Source organism: Podarcis bocagei, assembly GCF_964188305.1.
Source record: "Podarcis bocagei genome assembly, contig: HAP1_SCAFFOLD_184, whole genome shotgun sequence".
In the NCBI taxonomy this organism is placed as follows: domain Eukaryota; kingdom Metazoa; phylum Chordata; class Lepidosauria; order Squamata; family Lacertidae; genus Podarcis; species Podarcis bocagei.
Genome location: NW_027670264.1, coordinates 3,988 through 18,535, shown reverse-complemented (window position 1 = coordinate 18,535; position 14,548 = coordinate 3,988). Strand labels below are relative to the sequence as shown.

General features: G+C 58.5%; 2 protein-coding genes across 2 annotated transcripts; one reads left to right on the top strand and one right to left on the bottom strand.

Moving 5' to 3' along the window:
* Positions 1-415: 415 nt before the first annotated feature.
* LOC308579557 (PHD finger protein 1-like) lies at positions 416-4,845 on the bottom strand (the record flags this gene model as incomplete). The annotated part of the gene is made up of 9 exons (XM_081214119.1): positions 416-519; positions 615-710; positions 820-968; positions 1,057-1,142; positions 1,241-1,336; positions 1,751-1,857; positions 3,654-3,685; positions 3,787-3,896; positions 4,656-4,845. 9 exons carry the CDS (start codon positions 4,843-4,845, stop codon positions 447-449), a joined length of 939 nt encoding a protein of 312 aa, XP_081070245.1. The 3' UTR covers positions 416-446.
* Positions 4,846-5,393: 548 nt separating this feature from the next.
* LOC308579558 (carboxy-terminal kinesin 2-like) lies at positions 5,394-13,594 on the top strand. Its single transcript, XM_081214120.1, has 17 exons — positions 5,394-5,438; positions 5,560-5,697; positions 5,853-5,967; positions 6,048-6,113; positions 7,248-7,289; positions 7,394-7,610; positions 7,702-7,900; positions 8,718-8,864; positions 8,944-9,075; positions 9,727-9,843; positions 10,293-10,466; positions 10,874-11,041; positions 12,213-12,351; positions 12,530-12,669; positions 12,998-13,071; positions 13,263-13,338; positions 13,519-13,594. Exons 1-17 carry the CDS (start codon positions 5,421-5,423, stop codon positions 13,558-13,560), a joined length of 2,004 nt encoding a protein of 667 aa, XP_081070246.1. The 5' UTR covers positions 5,394-5,420; the 3' UTR covers positions 13,561-13,594.
* Positions 13,595-14,548: the final 954 nt, after the last annotated feature.

Below are 14,548 nucleotides of genomic sequence, written 5' to 3'. Positions count from 1 at the left end.
CCCGCCCGGTGCCTCCTGGCCCTTGAGGTGGCGGCTTCCTTCGCTCTGGCGCCAAAACCTCCTTCCCCCTTCTGCTCTCTCTTCGCTTTCCAGATCAGCTGCTGAATTCTGACCGACTTATTCTAAGTGTCCCAATTATCCCAAGCGGAGTATTAGGAAATCAAGTGAGAAGCAGGAAGCTGTTAATTAAAGGGCCCAAGTGGATCCGGATACACTCCAGATGTGGGGTTGTTGTTTTTTTAAGGACCCACCTTCCTTTGGCTCTCTTTAAGCTGCTTTTATATGGAATCACAGTTGGCAGGTACCCCGAGGGTCATCCAGTCCAGCCCCCCAAGATGCAGGGACGTCCTGCCCAACGGGGGCCCCGATCCCGTGACCGAGTCTGGGGCCAGGCCGCTGCATTGCTTTCTTGTGCTCATGCCCCCCTGCCGCCCCAAAGCGCCCCCTCACCATCTCAGGGGGAGACGCCGGACGCTCTCTGGGCCTCCCGTGCAGACGCAGCACTCAAAGACGTAGAACCTGCCGGGTGGAGCCGGGTGTGTGGGGGGTCAGTCACAAGATGCCCTCGCCCTCTGACCCCCACCCTCCCCCCCCCACCCAGGGCTGCCCCTCACCTGTCCCCGTAGAGCAGCGGCTTGCTGAGGCACTGGGTGCAGGCCTCGTGGAACCACTGGGCGCAGCCGCGGCACTGCAGCATCTTCAGGTTCCACCTGAGGCAGAGGGAGAGAGGGGGCCGGTCAGCTGAGCGCCCCCCTCCGGTTCCAGAGGCGCCCTCCCTCCTCCCCACAAGCCCCCCTCTTCCGGGGGGGGCAGACTCACTCTCCGGGGCCCCCGCAGTAGCAGTAGCACTGCTGGCGGTTGGCGAGGTGCTCAGCGTCCCACTCCAGGGTCTTCAGCTGGTAGGGCAGGACCAGTTTCATGCCCAGCATGGCCTTGGCGTAGGGCCCCTTCTTGAGGGCGCCGCCCCGCTGCAGAAGGAGGAAAGCCGTGGGGCAGAGTCAGTGCGCGGGGCTGGGACAGAGGACCTCGGGGGGGGGCAGAGGAGACCACACTTACCTTGGTGGCCACAGCAAAGACACACTGCCGGCACGTCCAGGCCCCATCGCTCTGCACCCGGGGCAGGTGGCATTCCTGGTGGTAGGCTGCGGGGGGGGGGAGAGGAAGGAGGGTCATCAGTGGGGCAGTGGGGGGGAGAACGGGGAACCAGGGGCAGCTTGTGGGGCTCCTTTGGCGGACTCACCGTGGCTGCATTTCTCACACCGCACCAGCCGGTTGTCTGGGCTCACGGCCTCCGAGTGGCACACGCAGCAGGACTGCTCCTCCCCAGGCACAGCCGCTAGGAGAAAAGGCAGGGGGGGGCGTGAGGGGCCAGTCCCCCCCCCAGGGCAGCTGGGTTCCTGCCCCAAGAGCCTCAGGAGCAAGATAGACTGCCTCTGGAGGTGGAGGCTCCATCGGGAGATAAGAAGTGTCTTCTGGATGGGATCCTCTGATCCAGCCCCCCCGCCTCACCCTGGGGAGCCAGGGAATGCCCCCCCCAAAAAAAGCGGCTTCCAGGAACCGGCCCTTCAGAACCACTGATATCTCGGCAGTGGGAGGGAGTTCCACAGGTGAACTCTGCACTGGGGTCATCCCTACAGAACAAGGCGGGGGGTGGGGGGGTGGGGAGCAGCCAGGCCTGCAGGGGGCGGAGACTGGGGGGGGGACCCCAAAGTGGGGGTGGTGGGGGTGGGGGGCTTCACTGCCCACTGACCTGGGTTGATGTCCTTCCAGAGCACGAGGAACTGGGAGTCGTCCTCAAACTGCACCAGGCACAACTTCCGGGTTGGCGCGATCGGGAAATGGCGGATTCCCTCCGAGCTCCGGAGGGAATCGGCTCAGCGGTGGATGGGTCTTTGCCGTGCCGGCGACACGGGGACCCTTAAAAACCGCAGGCGCGGAAGCCTGCGGACTGAAGACTCGGCGGGTGCCTTAAGCGCCCCCCCTGATTCGCAATGAGCCTTTTTAAAGGCTACGGAGGGGATACAGGGGACGGCGTGGCACTGAGAGTCGACCGCTACCGCCGCTGAGCGAAGCCGCGAGCCATAACTGGAGAGCGCTGACTTCCTTCCTTGAAATTCGGACTGAAAAAAGAACCCGTGAGTAATTTGGAACTGAACTTTAAAACTTTTACCTTTTGAATTTGAGACGACCGGGGGGTGTGCTAAAAGGAAGTCCCCACCCCCCCCCTTGCAGACGATCCAGAGCAACGAAATAAGAACTAAGCTGGAGTGCCTACCCTGTAAAGGGTGAGTTTTAAAAAGACAGTAACTTCCAAGATTTAGAAAGGTAAATTTGAGCAGGAGAGTGGAGTGTTGGAAGAGTCTTTGTTTTGTGGTAAACAACCCTCCCTCCCGGGCCCGGGAGCGACCTGCTTTGGAGCCTGTATAGAGGAGCAGAATTTGACAGCTGTCAAAAGCTGTCAAATGGACTATTAATAGTGAAAAAAATTGCTGTTTAAGACCTCTCCGGATTAAAAGGAGTTACAATTGAACTAAAATTTTGAGAAACAAAGAAACAATAATAGGACAGAGGATTGTTGGAGAAAAGGTTACTCAGTAACCAGATTCCCTCTAGGGGGAATTCTGTGGAATTACAATGGCTGTGGGTGGAAAGATACTGAGAGAAATCGAAAGAATGTTCTCACTGGTGGGAACCCTACAGGAGCAGACTACAGCTATGAGTAAACAATTGACGACCTTGGATTTGGAAACAAGTAGTTCTGCTGAAAGTAATGAGGGCCTGAGTGAGAAAGAACCCACAGCTGAATTTGAAACAATAAACAAAGAAGAGGAGAAGACAAAACAAGAAAGAGAACAAGTCATCTGGGAAAGTACTAACCAGAAGCTGACATCTGGAGAACACAAGCAAGGAGACTATCGGATTAAATCCACTCTAAGCCTACGAAAGATACAGAAGATGAAAGTGGAGGCCCTGGGACTTTATGGAATTCAGGAGCTCGAAATAAAGAAGTACAATTGGGGCCTCCACATAGACTTTGATTTTGACTATCAGCAAGACTTAGGCCTTGTGGAAATTCCTCAGCAGTTGTCTTTAAATATGGGAAGAGACTATGGACTGATTGGATTGATTGTTAAGGAAATCTTTCGAGACTCGATGACAGACAAAAAGGACTACCAACAAAACCGGCGGAGAGGGACTAAAAGAGAATTGAGAGCCTCGGATATCCGGAATCCAGGCTAAAAACTGTTAATTTGGACATGTCTCGGGAAAGGACGCAAAGCGGGGAGGGGAGGGAGGGAAGTATCAAATTTAAACAACACTCAAGACCAGGGGGTTTAGTATTAAGAAAATAATTATGTAAGAAAAAATGAGAAATCGAGGGAAGAGAATTGGGGTCCAACTTAGGGAAAATTTATTTTTGTTTTTTATAAAAGGACTAATATTAAGATGGAAGAAATGCCAACTTGCTGACATAAGTTTGGGAATAGGGATGCAGGGGAGGGGGCGGGGGGAAGTCAAGGACTAGGGTTAGAAAATAAGATTTTCGGGAACTATTCTTGTTCGTTGTTTTTTATGTTTGTTTTGGTGTGTTGTTTGTGTTTATATAAAATGTGAAAACCCAATAAAAATATTTAAAAAAAAAAAAAACAAACTGCACCAGGCACACCTGCCGGAGGGGGTCCACCTGCGGGGGGGGGCGGAGGGGGTGAGCAGAGACCCCCAGCCGGGGGGGGACGGGGGCGGACCCCCCTGCCCCCCCCCCCGAGGGGAGGGGCAGCCACTGACCTTCTTGATGGTGCCCAGGTAGAGGTCCAGCGCGCCAGGACATCCTGGCCCTCCCAGAAGCGGGGCCAGCCGGGCGAGGGGGGCGCCCCTCCGCTGCCGGCCGCCGGCCGCTTCCAGGGCCCCGAGGTCAGGCGGGCGCTGGTCCGGGTCAGGCGGGCCGAGGCGGGGGAGGGGCGGGGGGCGCCCCCTTGCCGGCTCCGCTCTGGGGGTCCCTCTCGCCGCGGGGGGGCGGGGGGTCTCAGGGGCGGCGGAGCGGGACCCTCGGCGGCTCCAGCCTCCCGCCGAGCGCCAGTGACGCAGCAGCCGGAGCGGGGGGCCGCCAGGGGGGATGCCGAGGGCCGGGCGGCCCAGCCCCCCCCCAGCGCCCCCACCCGGGCCCGCCACGCCCCCGCCGGGCTGGGGGGGGCAGCGGGGGAAAGACCGTGGCAGCGCCCGGGGGTCCCCCCAATGCCAGGACCCCCCGGCCCCCCTCCAAGGGGATCGCCCCGCTGCAGCGTCCCTGTGTGCCCCCCCCTGCCTCAGGCCCCCCCCCGATCCCCCTTCATGGGGGGGAGGGGAAAGGGGCCAGGGTCACTCGGGGTCCCCCCCTCCAGGCCCCGCCCCACCTGCGCAGAGGGGCAGGCGGGTGTTCAACGGGGGAAGCTGCTGCCCCGGTGGCCAAGGCGCGCTCCGCCGGCCTCCCCCGGGGGGCCCCTCCCGTTTGTTTATTGATCTCCCTAGACATTGATCTCTCTCCCCCTAGATCTCCCTGGCCCCGCCCCTCCGGCGCAGGCCCCGCCCCCGCCCGCCCCCCCGCCCGCTCCCTGCGCGCCGCGGCCGTTGCCAGGGAGGGGCGGGGCCGCCTGCGGCACGCGCGCGCGCGCACTCACGCTCGCCCTCCCGCCGACGCTCCTTCCGGCGGAGGCGGGCTCGCGGCGCGCGTGCGCAGTGCGTCCTCCGCTCGGGCCGTGCGCCAAGGAGGGACTTGGGGGCGGAGCCGTGGGCGTAAGACGAAGAGGGCGGGTCCGGCCCGCGCGACGGGCAGCGCGGATTGGTCTCCTCCTCTCGCCGCCTGGCCATTGGCTGCCGGGCGGCGCCGCGGAGGAGGACGGGAGCTGTCTGTTTAAATCGACGGCGTTTGGGTCGGAGAGGGAGACGGAGGGCGAGGCGGAGGAGCCGGAGGGGCGCCGGTGAGGCCTCGGGGCGCGGGCAGAGGGCAGAGGGGCCCCTTCCTCGGGCGGGAGGGAGGGGGGACCAGCCAAGCCCCAGCAGATCGGGGGGAGGCGGCCTGAGGCCCGCGGGCGGATCCGGCCCCCGTCGCCTTCTCCCTCCGGCCCGCGGAGGGCCCGGCAATCAGCGCCCTTGGACATGCGCAGAAGGTGTCCTTTCCTTGAAAAGGCATCTCTGGCTTCTTTGCGGGGCAGAGGAATTCGCTCTCTTCCCCCCCCTCCCCGTGTAGTCCGGCCCCCCCAGGGCCTGCGGGACAGCGGACCGGCCCCCTGCGGGAAAGGGTTGCTGCCTCCCGGCCCAGAGGCAGCCTATCTCGGTGCTGGGGGCCATTTGGACTAGCCGGGCCTCCTTTGACCTTGCAGGCTGGGCTTCATTTCCTTACTGGCCTCCCACTGGCTTCTCCCCGAAGGCCTTGCCTGGAGCTGATGGATGGTCCACCTCCCGTGAGTCCCTTTCGGGGGCCGGGGGGGCGCCTCTCTCTTGCCTGCCTCGGCCTTCGACTCCCCCCCCCCTCCACCCTGCTTCTGAGATGCTTCATTAAATGAACTCAGCGGCCTTCCTCAGTTGCCACTCCGGGAGCAGAAGATGAACTCTGAGGGGAAAAGTTTCCTGCTGCCGAAAGGCCCCTCCCGGCTCCCTGTGTCTGCGCTGCACCTCAAGCGCCCGGCCAGCGATGAGAATGAGCCCCCCAAGGTGGACCGGGTGAGTTCCCAAGCCCCTCCCTTCTGCAGCATGGGGGGGGGGTGCGAATGGGGCGTTGCCATTTCCAGCAGAGAGGGACGTGGAATAGGACCGGTGAGGGGGCATCCAGCCTGGCCCTGGAGAATAACAAGCGGCTGCCCTTTCCTTCCTTCCAGAAACGGGCTCGGGCTCCCCTGGAGCCTACCAAGCAGGGAGGACCTGTGACAGCAGCCCCCTCCGTTCCGAAGCCTCCGCCAGCGGCCCCTGCGCTCCGAGGCCACCGCCAGGCCGGTAAGCTCAGGTCGGGGGGGGGGCGGGGCAGAACCTGGGGAGCCCTTCTGGACTTTGCTGTAACACCGCTTTCTTGGCAGGGGGGCGCCGCCGCTCGAGCACTCGGACCCGGGGGACTGCGGGTGTGGCAGGGCCGTCCACCACAGGTAGGCAGCGGGCTGCAGAAGCGTCCCTGTTAAGGGTGCCATATCGTACCTGTAAGGAATTGATCATTTAGAGGAGCAGCACCCATCGTGTTATTTTTCAAAAATATTATAAATATTGTTGTATTGATTTCCATTACAGTGGTACCTTGCTTCTCAAACGGCTTAGTTGTTGAACAAATTGGCTCCTGAACGCTGGAAACTTGGAAGTAAGCTTTCCAGTTTGCGAACGTTTTTTAGAAGCTGAACATCCGACACAGCTTCCGAATGAGTGCAGGATGCTCCTGCAGCCAGTCGGAAGCCGTCCCTTGGTTTGCGAATGGTTTCTGGAGTCTTGGACTCCAGGAACGGATGAAGTTTGAGAACCAAGCCACCTCTGTATAAAAAACAATGGCATTGCATAGCTAACCTATGGAACTTCCTCCCACAGGAGGTAGTGATAGCTACTAACTTGGATGGCTTTACAAGAGGATTAAACAGATGCACATCCGAGAGGGCAATCAGTGGCTACTAGCCGTGATGTCTGTGCTCTGCTTCTATGGCTGGAGGCAGAAATTCTTCTGGATACCTGTTGCTGGAAGCCACAAAGGGGGAGAGGGCTCTTGGACTTGAATCCTGCTCTCTGGTTTCCCACAGGAAACTGTTTGGCCACTGAGAACAGGATGCTGGGCTAGACAGGCCCCCTTGGGCCTGATCCAGTTATGTTCTTACAACACCAGGCAGCTATCTTTGCTGGACTCTTTTTGGCACCTGCTGAAGCCATTTTAGTTTTTTCAAGCTGATTCAGATGTGTAGAATGTGGGTTCCCCGTAATCCTGCATCTGGTGCCCCTTTAACTTGTGTGCATTCAGTGTAGGAAACAATATAAAAAGTTTGGAGAGGGGCTGGGGAAAATGCTCTGGCAATCCTGCCCACCATTAAATCCAGCATATTTCAGCTATACGTGATTTTGACTTTAGGCGCAATCCGTGGAAGGGAACCCCCACATATGTTGCTTTAATCTGTCTTGAGTTCCTTGCTGATTTTATGTTTTGAAGTATTACTATTGTTTGGAGATGTTTCATGAAGCAACGGAGGGGAGACAGGGTCCCCTTGGGAATCCTTTCACTGCTTCATGTCTCGTTCCTTGTTTCCCAGCAGGATCCCGTCGGACGGTGGCTGCGGCAGCCCCTAAGCCAGGTAAGGCCTAGAGAAGGGAGGGAGGTGCCCCCCCCCCCGTGCCATCCTTGAGCCGCCACCGGGACCCTCACACTGTCCTCTCTCTCTCCCTCTCCCCTTGGCAGCCGCTGCTCCTGCCGCTGCTGGCGGGGGTGAGAAGAAGCGGGCCCCCTGGGACTTGAAGGGGCAAGTGAGCGACTTGCGGGCCAAAGGGGGGACCTACAAGGAGAAGGCCCAGGGGCTGGCCGGGGAGAATGAGGCCCTGAGGCATCAGCTGAGCCAGCTGGAGGGGGAGCTGAAGCAGGTGACGGCCCGCAACCAGCAGCTGGAGGGGCAGAACAGGTGAGCGAGCAGCAGCCTGAGAAGGGCATGGCGGGCTCCGTCTGCTCCTCCTGCAGCAGGACCTGACCTCTGCCCTACCCTCTCTTGGCAGTGCCCTGGCCTTGGAGCTGCAGACCTGCCAAGCGCAGGCCACAGAGAGCCGGCAGAGGGTGGAGCAGCTGGTGAAGCAGGAGCAGCAGCTGGAGGAGACCGTCAAGAGCCAGAGCCAGACGATCCAGGAGCTGGAAACCGCTGGCCGCAAAGCCAGGGAGGCCAAGGAGGATTTGGCTGCCCAGCTGGAGGCCAGAGAGGTGAGGGGGGGGGCTGGGGACCCTTCCACCCGCCCTTGAATGGTGATTGGAATCCCAAGGTGAGGCGAGGAATCCTTGGGACTAGCCAACATCCGCTTGTGACGCCTGCATTCCAGCGGGTTGGACTAGATGTCCCGTAGGTACCCTTCTGATTCCACAATGCCAGACTCAAGATCACAGTTAAGGGTCCTCAGCCCCAGAAAAGAGAGCTAGATACCTTAAAAAATGTTTTTTTAAAAAAATTATTAAATATTTTCAACATATAATACAAACCAAACTAGTTTTAAAAAAGATAATAAGATGAGAGAAAGATGTTGCAAACACTCTTGGAAAACAAGAATTTTTTAATAAAAGATAATAAGAAATACAGAAAAAAGCAATAAAAGGTGGGAAGATAAGGAGAAAAAGCAAGAAAATAAATAAAAATCACAACAGTAATAGTAATAATCGCAATAAAACACAAAATTTTATGTGTCTAGCCCTCTATCATAATTATATCTTAATCTTCAATCCCCCCCATACAGAGAAGTGTATCCCTCTCGGCTCTCGCTGGAAGCGCTTCCCTTCTCCTCAGCCTCACACCCTGTTTCTCACACAAGTCCCTTTTCTATCCATCGCAAGAGGGCCCTAGATATCTGTCTGGGGGAAGTGCTAACCTCTGCTGTGTCTGTTCCTGCTGGTGCTTTTCCTTTCCCAGCTGAGGAAGCCTGCATTTGCCGCCTCCTCCCTGAATTGTTGCCTGGCTGAGAGGGCGGGTGGGCGGCTCTGGGTTTGAGGTGGCCCGTCCCTCACTGGCCCTGGGGTTTCTCTGACGCAGGCGGAACTGCGCCTGGCGCAGGAGAGCCTGGCCCGGCGGGCGCAGGAGAATGAGGCGCTGGCAGCACACAAGGCCCAGCTGGAGCAGAAGCAGCACGAGTCGGAGATGGAGCGGCGCTCCCTGCACAACGCCGTCCAGGAGCTGAAGGTGGGCCGGTGGTGGTGGGGGGCTGGCACTGGGGGACCCTTTGTGGGGCTGGGTGCTGACGACTCCCCGCTCCCTCCAGGGCAACATCCGTGTCTTCTGCCGCGTGCGCCCCCTGCTGAGCAGCGAGAAGGAGGCCCAGAAACAGGGGGTGAGCCACCTCCGCTTCCCGCCAGACAACAGCAAGAGCCTGGTCTTATCCAAGGCGGAGGAGGTCAGTCTGGGGGTGGGGGGACAAGGCGGTTGTCGAAGTCTTGGTGGCATCTTGGGCTGTCACAGTTGCCAGGGGACGTCAGGAAGTCTCCACCTGCTGCAAAGCCTGCCGAGAGCCAGTGTGGGGTAGTGCTTAAGAGCGGTGGCCTCGTAATCTGGGGAACCGGGTTCACATCTCCGCTCCTCCACATGCAGCTGCTGGGTGACCTTGGGCCAGTCGCACTTCTTGAAGTCTCTCAGCCCCACTCACCTCATAGAGTGTTTGTTGTGGGGGAGGAAGGGAAAGGAGAACGTTAGCCACTTTGAGACTCCTTTGGGTAATGATAAAGCGGGATATCAAATCCAAACTCTTCTTCTTCTTCAAATAAGCCAGTGTTGTTCCTGCAATGACCTTTGCAGGAGCAGGAGAAACCCAAATGTTGATGGCCGGCCCAAGGCCAACAGACCCAATGCCAGCTGGAGGATATGTGTGTGTGTGCGAGAGAGAGCATTGTGGCCCCGGGAGAGCTGGCCAAGGGGGAACGCGGCCCCTGTCACCACTTAGTCGGTAGAGGCTCATAATCTCAGAGTTGTGGGTTCAAGTCTTGCTTGGGGGTGGACTAGATGAGCCTCGTGGGTCTTCCAACTCTGCAATTCTTTGATTCTCTGCCAGTCCCACGTTGGTCGGGAGCGAAAAGAGGACATTGTCTATGAGTTCAACTTTGACCAGGTCTTCCCTCCGTCCAGCTCCCAGGAGGAGGTCTTTGAGGAGATCTCTCTGCTTGTGCAGGTAAGGAAAAGCATATTATTCTGTCAACCACCCTGAAGAGCACATAAATCAATCAAATAAATATATAGAATAAATACATTAAGGGGGGAAGCGGCCCAGTTCTTCTAGTTTGTTATTATGTTGAGCATGGTACAGTCGTATCTTGGCCCTCAAACACCTTGGTACTCGTACACTTTGGCCCCTGAACGCTGAAAACCTGGAAGTAAGTGTTCCAACTCCCCAACATTCTTTGGCAGCCTTAGTTTTTGAACGGACTCGGTTCGACAACCAAGGTGCCACTGTATGATGATGATGATCGTGAGGATGATTCCCTGGCTGATTTGGCTGGTTTGTCCTGTGAGTCGTGGCTGAAGGATGGTCTGGAAATTCCACATAGGGCGGCTCTCCCCCTCCGGGGGCAGGTGGGGTCTGGTGGACGCCAGCCTGACGGCTTCCCTTCCTCCCCGCAGTCGGCCTTGGACGGCTACCACGTCTGCATCTTTGCCTACGGGCAGACGGGGAGCGGCAAGACGTACACCATGGAGGGCCCCGACTGCCAGGACCCTTCCACGGCCGGCATGATCCCCCGCGCAGTGCAGCAGATCTTCAGGAAAGCCCGGGAGATGGAGGCCAAAGGCTGGAAGGTGGGGGCAGAGAGGGAAAGCGGATGCAGGTGTCCAAAGGGGGTGGAGACCCCCGCTGCATTCACTCGCCATGCTGCAATTGCCAGGGGGGTTTCGCACTGGGCTTGGGAGCTCCCAGAGAGGGCGCTGGTGAGAGAGGGCTGCCTCCTTCACCCTCACCCACCCCACAGGATGGTGAGACCGCCAGTGTTTTTCTGCAGGGCCTTCCGTTCAGCCTCACAAGATCCCCTGAACACCCGAGGGCTGGCCTGTCTGAACTCCTGGGCCTCACCTTTGGAAGCCTCCTCTTGGAATAGCCATGCCAGTTGGTCCCCGAGTCTGAGCTGGGAGCGATGTGCTGGCTGGGCACGCGCCACCCCAGCCGCCTTCCCTGGTCTGATCCTGCCCCTCTGCCTGTCTCCTCCCAGTACCATTTCACTGCCAACTTCCTGGAGATCTACAATGAGTCTCTGCGGGACCTGCTGGTGTTGCGCCCTGAGCAGGGCTCTGAGCTGGAGATCCGGCGAGTGAGCCAATGCACGGAGGAGCTGCACGTTCCCAACCTCTGCTACGTCCCCGTTGCTTCGGAGCAAGAGGTACCGCGGTGGGGGGGGGGCAGCTGTCTGTCTGGGATTTTCCTGGGGGGTTCCAGCGGTGCAGGGGGTCGGGTAGATGACCCTTGGGGGTCCCCTTCCAACACTACTCTTCTCCCGCTCTCTGCACTGTGTCCGGCCACCAGCCTGCTTGCAAGGGGTGGAGGAGAGGCAGAAGCCAGAGAACCAGCCCCATTGTGACCCGTTTTAGGGCCTTGGTCTGGGGACAAGGCAGCCAGAGTGTGTCTGCATCCAAAGCCTCTGAGGGGAGGAGCAGAGGGAGGAATCTGGGGTTGGGCTAGATGACCCTGGGGGCTCCCCTCCGACTGTGCCGTTCTCTGAGAGGCTTCTGCATGAAGGCCTGAGCCATCCTGCCTGTCTGGAGAGCTCAGATCACCTGGGTCTTGGCCCCTCGGCTCCTTATGGGGCTTCTGCCTGCCCTAGAGTTCCCAGAGGAAGAACTCCCCCCCCCCCATGCTTCCCTTTCTATTTGCAGGCAATGGTAGAAACTCCAGTGTAGAGGCTAGGCACCAAGCGGCTCCTTAAACCAAGCTTAAACTCACCCAAATGGGATGTCTCGTTGCCATTTTGGGGCCAGGCGTTCTAAAGTCTTATTTTTCAAATGATGGCCTGACTGACTGACTGATTCTCAGTTAAACATCTGGCCAGTTCAGATGACCACCTTGAGCTGGGATTGGGGCAGTCCACATATCTTGGCCTATTCCAACTTCTCTTTCTTAACTGTACATTCAGAATATAAGAATATTCTTTGCAGCTGAGCGTGGGGCAGTGGGGGCAGCGGGGGAGTGAAGTCAGGTGAGAACAAGGAGCTGCCATTGTTCACTGCTCCTGCTCAGGCTGCTGAGAGAAACCGTTTTGGTTCCTGATACTCATTCTGATTGTGTAACGGATAGAATTCTATAGGACGAGGTCCTCGTGTGTGGAAAGAGTCTTGCTCCGAGGATTCCCAGGCTTCCCCTCCAGGCGGTGATGTCCAACGCCATCGGGCGCCCGGGCATCTCAGTCTGGTCGCAAGTAGCCAATAGCCGGGGGGGGGGAATGTGCCCGGCTAGCCTCTTCACGCTGTTTGCCTGGGGCTGGCTAGGGCCAGAGGATCTCTGGGGTCCCTTCCGACCGCCATTCTCCGCCTCCTGCCCCCCGCTTGCCCCTTCAGGTCCTGAAGCTGCTCCAGAGAGCCAAAGCCAACCGCTCAGTGGCCAAGACGAATCTCAACGAGCGCTCTTCCCGCAGCCACAGCCTCTTCCAGCTGCGCATCGAGGGCCACAACCCCAACCGGGAGCTGCACACCTCCTGTGAGTGTGGCCGGCCCCACGACCCCCTTCGCCGGAGGCCTCTGTCCCTGCCCTGGCCCAGAGGCGCTCCCTTGCTCTCCCTCCTCTTCTAGGCCAGGCCCTCTGTGGGTCCCTGGTCCCCAGCACCCCCCCCTTCTCCCTCCACCCTCACCCCTCCTTTGTCCCCCCCCCCCCGCAGCCGTGCTGAGCTTGGTGGACCTGGCTGGCAGTGAGCGCCTGGACAGGTCCCTCTCCACCGGCGACCGCCTCAAGGAGACCCAGGCCATCAACAGCAGCCTCTCCAACCTGGGCCTGGTCATCACCGCCCTCAGCAACAAGGTAGGCGGGAGAGGGGGGTCGCGTGTGCCTCCGGGGGGGGGAGTCCTGGCCAGCCATGGGGCAGCCCTTTGCAGCCCCACAGCCCGCCTCCCGCAGTGCGCTGGTCTTCTGCGAGGGTGAGGATGTGGCGTCCAGCACTGTCTCACGTGTGGGGTGCCCACCTATCGGGGGCTCTAGAGCTGTGATTCCTTCCAACTCTACAATTCAATCGGGAATGGGACAGCCTCATGATGCTGGCGGAACCGGCCTGCCCTAAGTGGGGAGGAGGGTCCCCACACATTTCCCCCTCCTGCACCCATCCTTGTCCGCTTCCTTTGCCCCCTTGCAGGAGGCCCATGTGCCCTACCGGAACAGCAAGCTGACCTACCTCCTCCAGAACTCCTTAGGCGGCAATTCCAAGATGTGAGTCGGCAAGGAGGGAGTTGATGGCTCCCCCTCCCCTTTGAGGCCTGGTCTGCGCTGTCCTGCCAGGAACGCAGGGGGTTGGGCTAGATGACCCCTTTCAACCCAGAGGTCTCTGACAGGGGGGCCATGCACCCCCCTTGAGGCAGCCTCTGTTTCTCCTCACCCTCTCCTCTGGCCTTTCCCCCCAGGCTGATGTTTGTTAACATCTCGCCCTCGGAGGAGAACTTTGCCGAGTCCCTCAATTCCCTTCGCTTTGCCAGAAAGGTAAGTGGCTGCAGCATCCGGCTGGGGGGGGGGGGCGGGGTGTCCCTTTCTCTGGGCTGCTTGCAGAATCTCCTCTGCGGAAGGGGCATCCTGACCGCAGCTGGATGGAGGAGGTGGCGGCAGCAGCAGCTGTGGGGACCAGTTTCTGGCCCCCCAAATCTGCCCGGTCTTGCCTTGCAGGTCAATGACTGTGTCATTGGCACAGCATCAAAGCGGAAGTGAGGGCGGCGGAGGCGGCTGGTCTTTCTGCGTCTCGGATAGCGACTCCCATTCTTACTCTTTTGTCTTCTAAAGTCATGATACTTTTTTTGTAATAAATGTTTATATGTCTGCATTTATATTCTGAAATTTTCTTCTTCCACTGCTGAATTTGGCTTTTTCTGCTGTCTTCCTCCGGTGAGCTGCGTGCCCAGGCTCCACTTCAGGGCGTCTCCTCCCTCTCAAGCCTCCCTGCCCTTTCGTTGGCAGCAGTGCAGTGGCCTGTGTGGTGTAGTGGTTAAGAGCAGTGGACTCGTAATCTGGGGAACCGGGTTCATGTCTCCGCTCCTCCACATGCAGCTGCTGGGTGACCTTGGGCCAGTCACCCTTCTCTGAAGTCTCTCAGCCCCACTCACCTCACAGAGGGTTTCTGGTGGGGGAGGAAGGGAAAGGAGATTGTTAGCCACTTTGAGACTCCTTCTGGTAGTGATAAAGCAGGATATCAAATCCAAACTCCTCCTCTTCCTCCCCCTCTTCTTCTTCTTCTTCTTCTTCTTCTTCTTCTTCTTCTTCTTCTTCTTCTTCTTCAGGGGTAAGGGAAATAGGTGGCTTGAGCTTGAGTTTGGCCCTTCTGGAAAGGAGCCTGTGGCAACGGGAGGACTTTAACTGTGGCTGAGGCAGGAAAGCCTTGTAGGTAACCGTAAGACCCTTGTGGTCAGAGGAGGCTTCAAGGGCTCTCAGCAACCAACTCTTGCATGATGTGGCTTTGCTAGCAAGGCCAAAACATGCAGAAATGGCCCGCCAGGAAAGATGGGCTACTCCTGTTGAACTCCTTCCTGCAAAAAGCTGCCACAGCACCTCGCCAGAGACTCCTGAACAGGCTATTATGTTCTTATGTACGAAGAGATAAAAGTTTAGCTGTGTTTCAGAGGAGAAAAACATGCTGGTTGTGTCAGGGCTTGTTTGTGAGTTGGGGGGTTCATCCAAGCAAAAATACACACCATAGTAACAA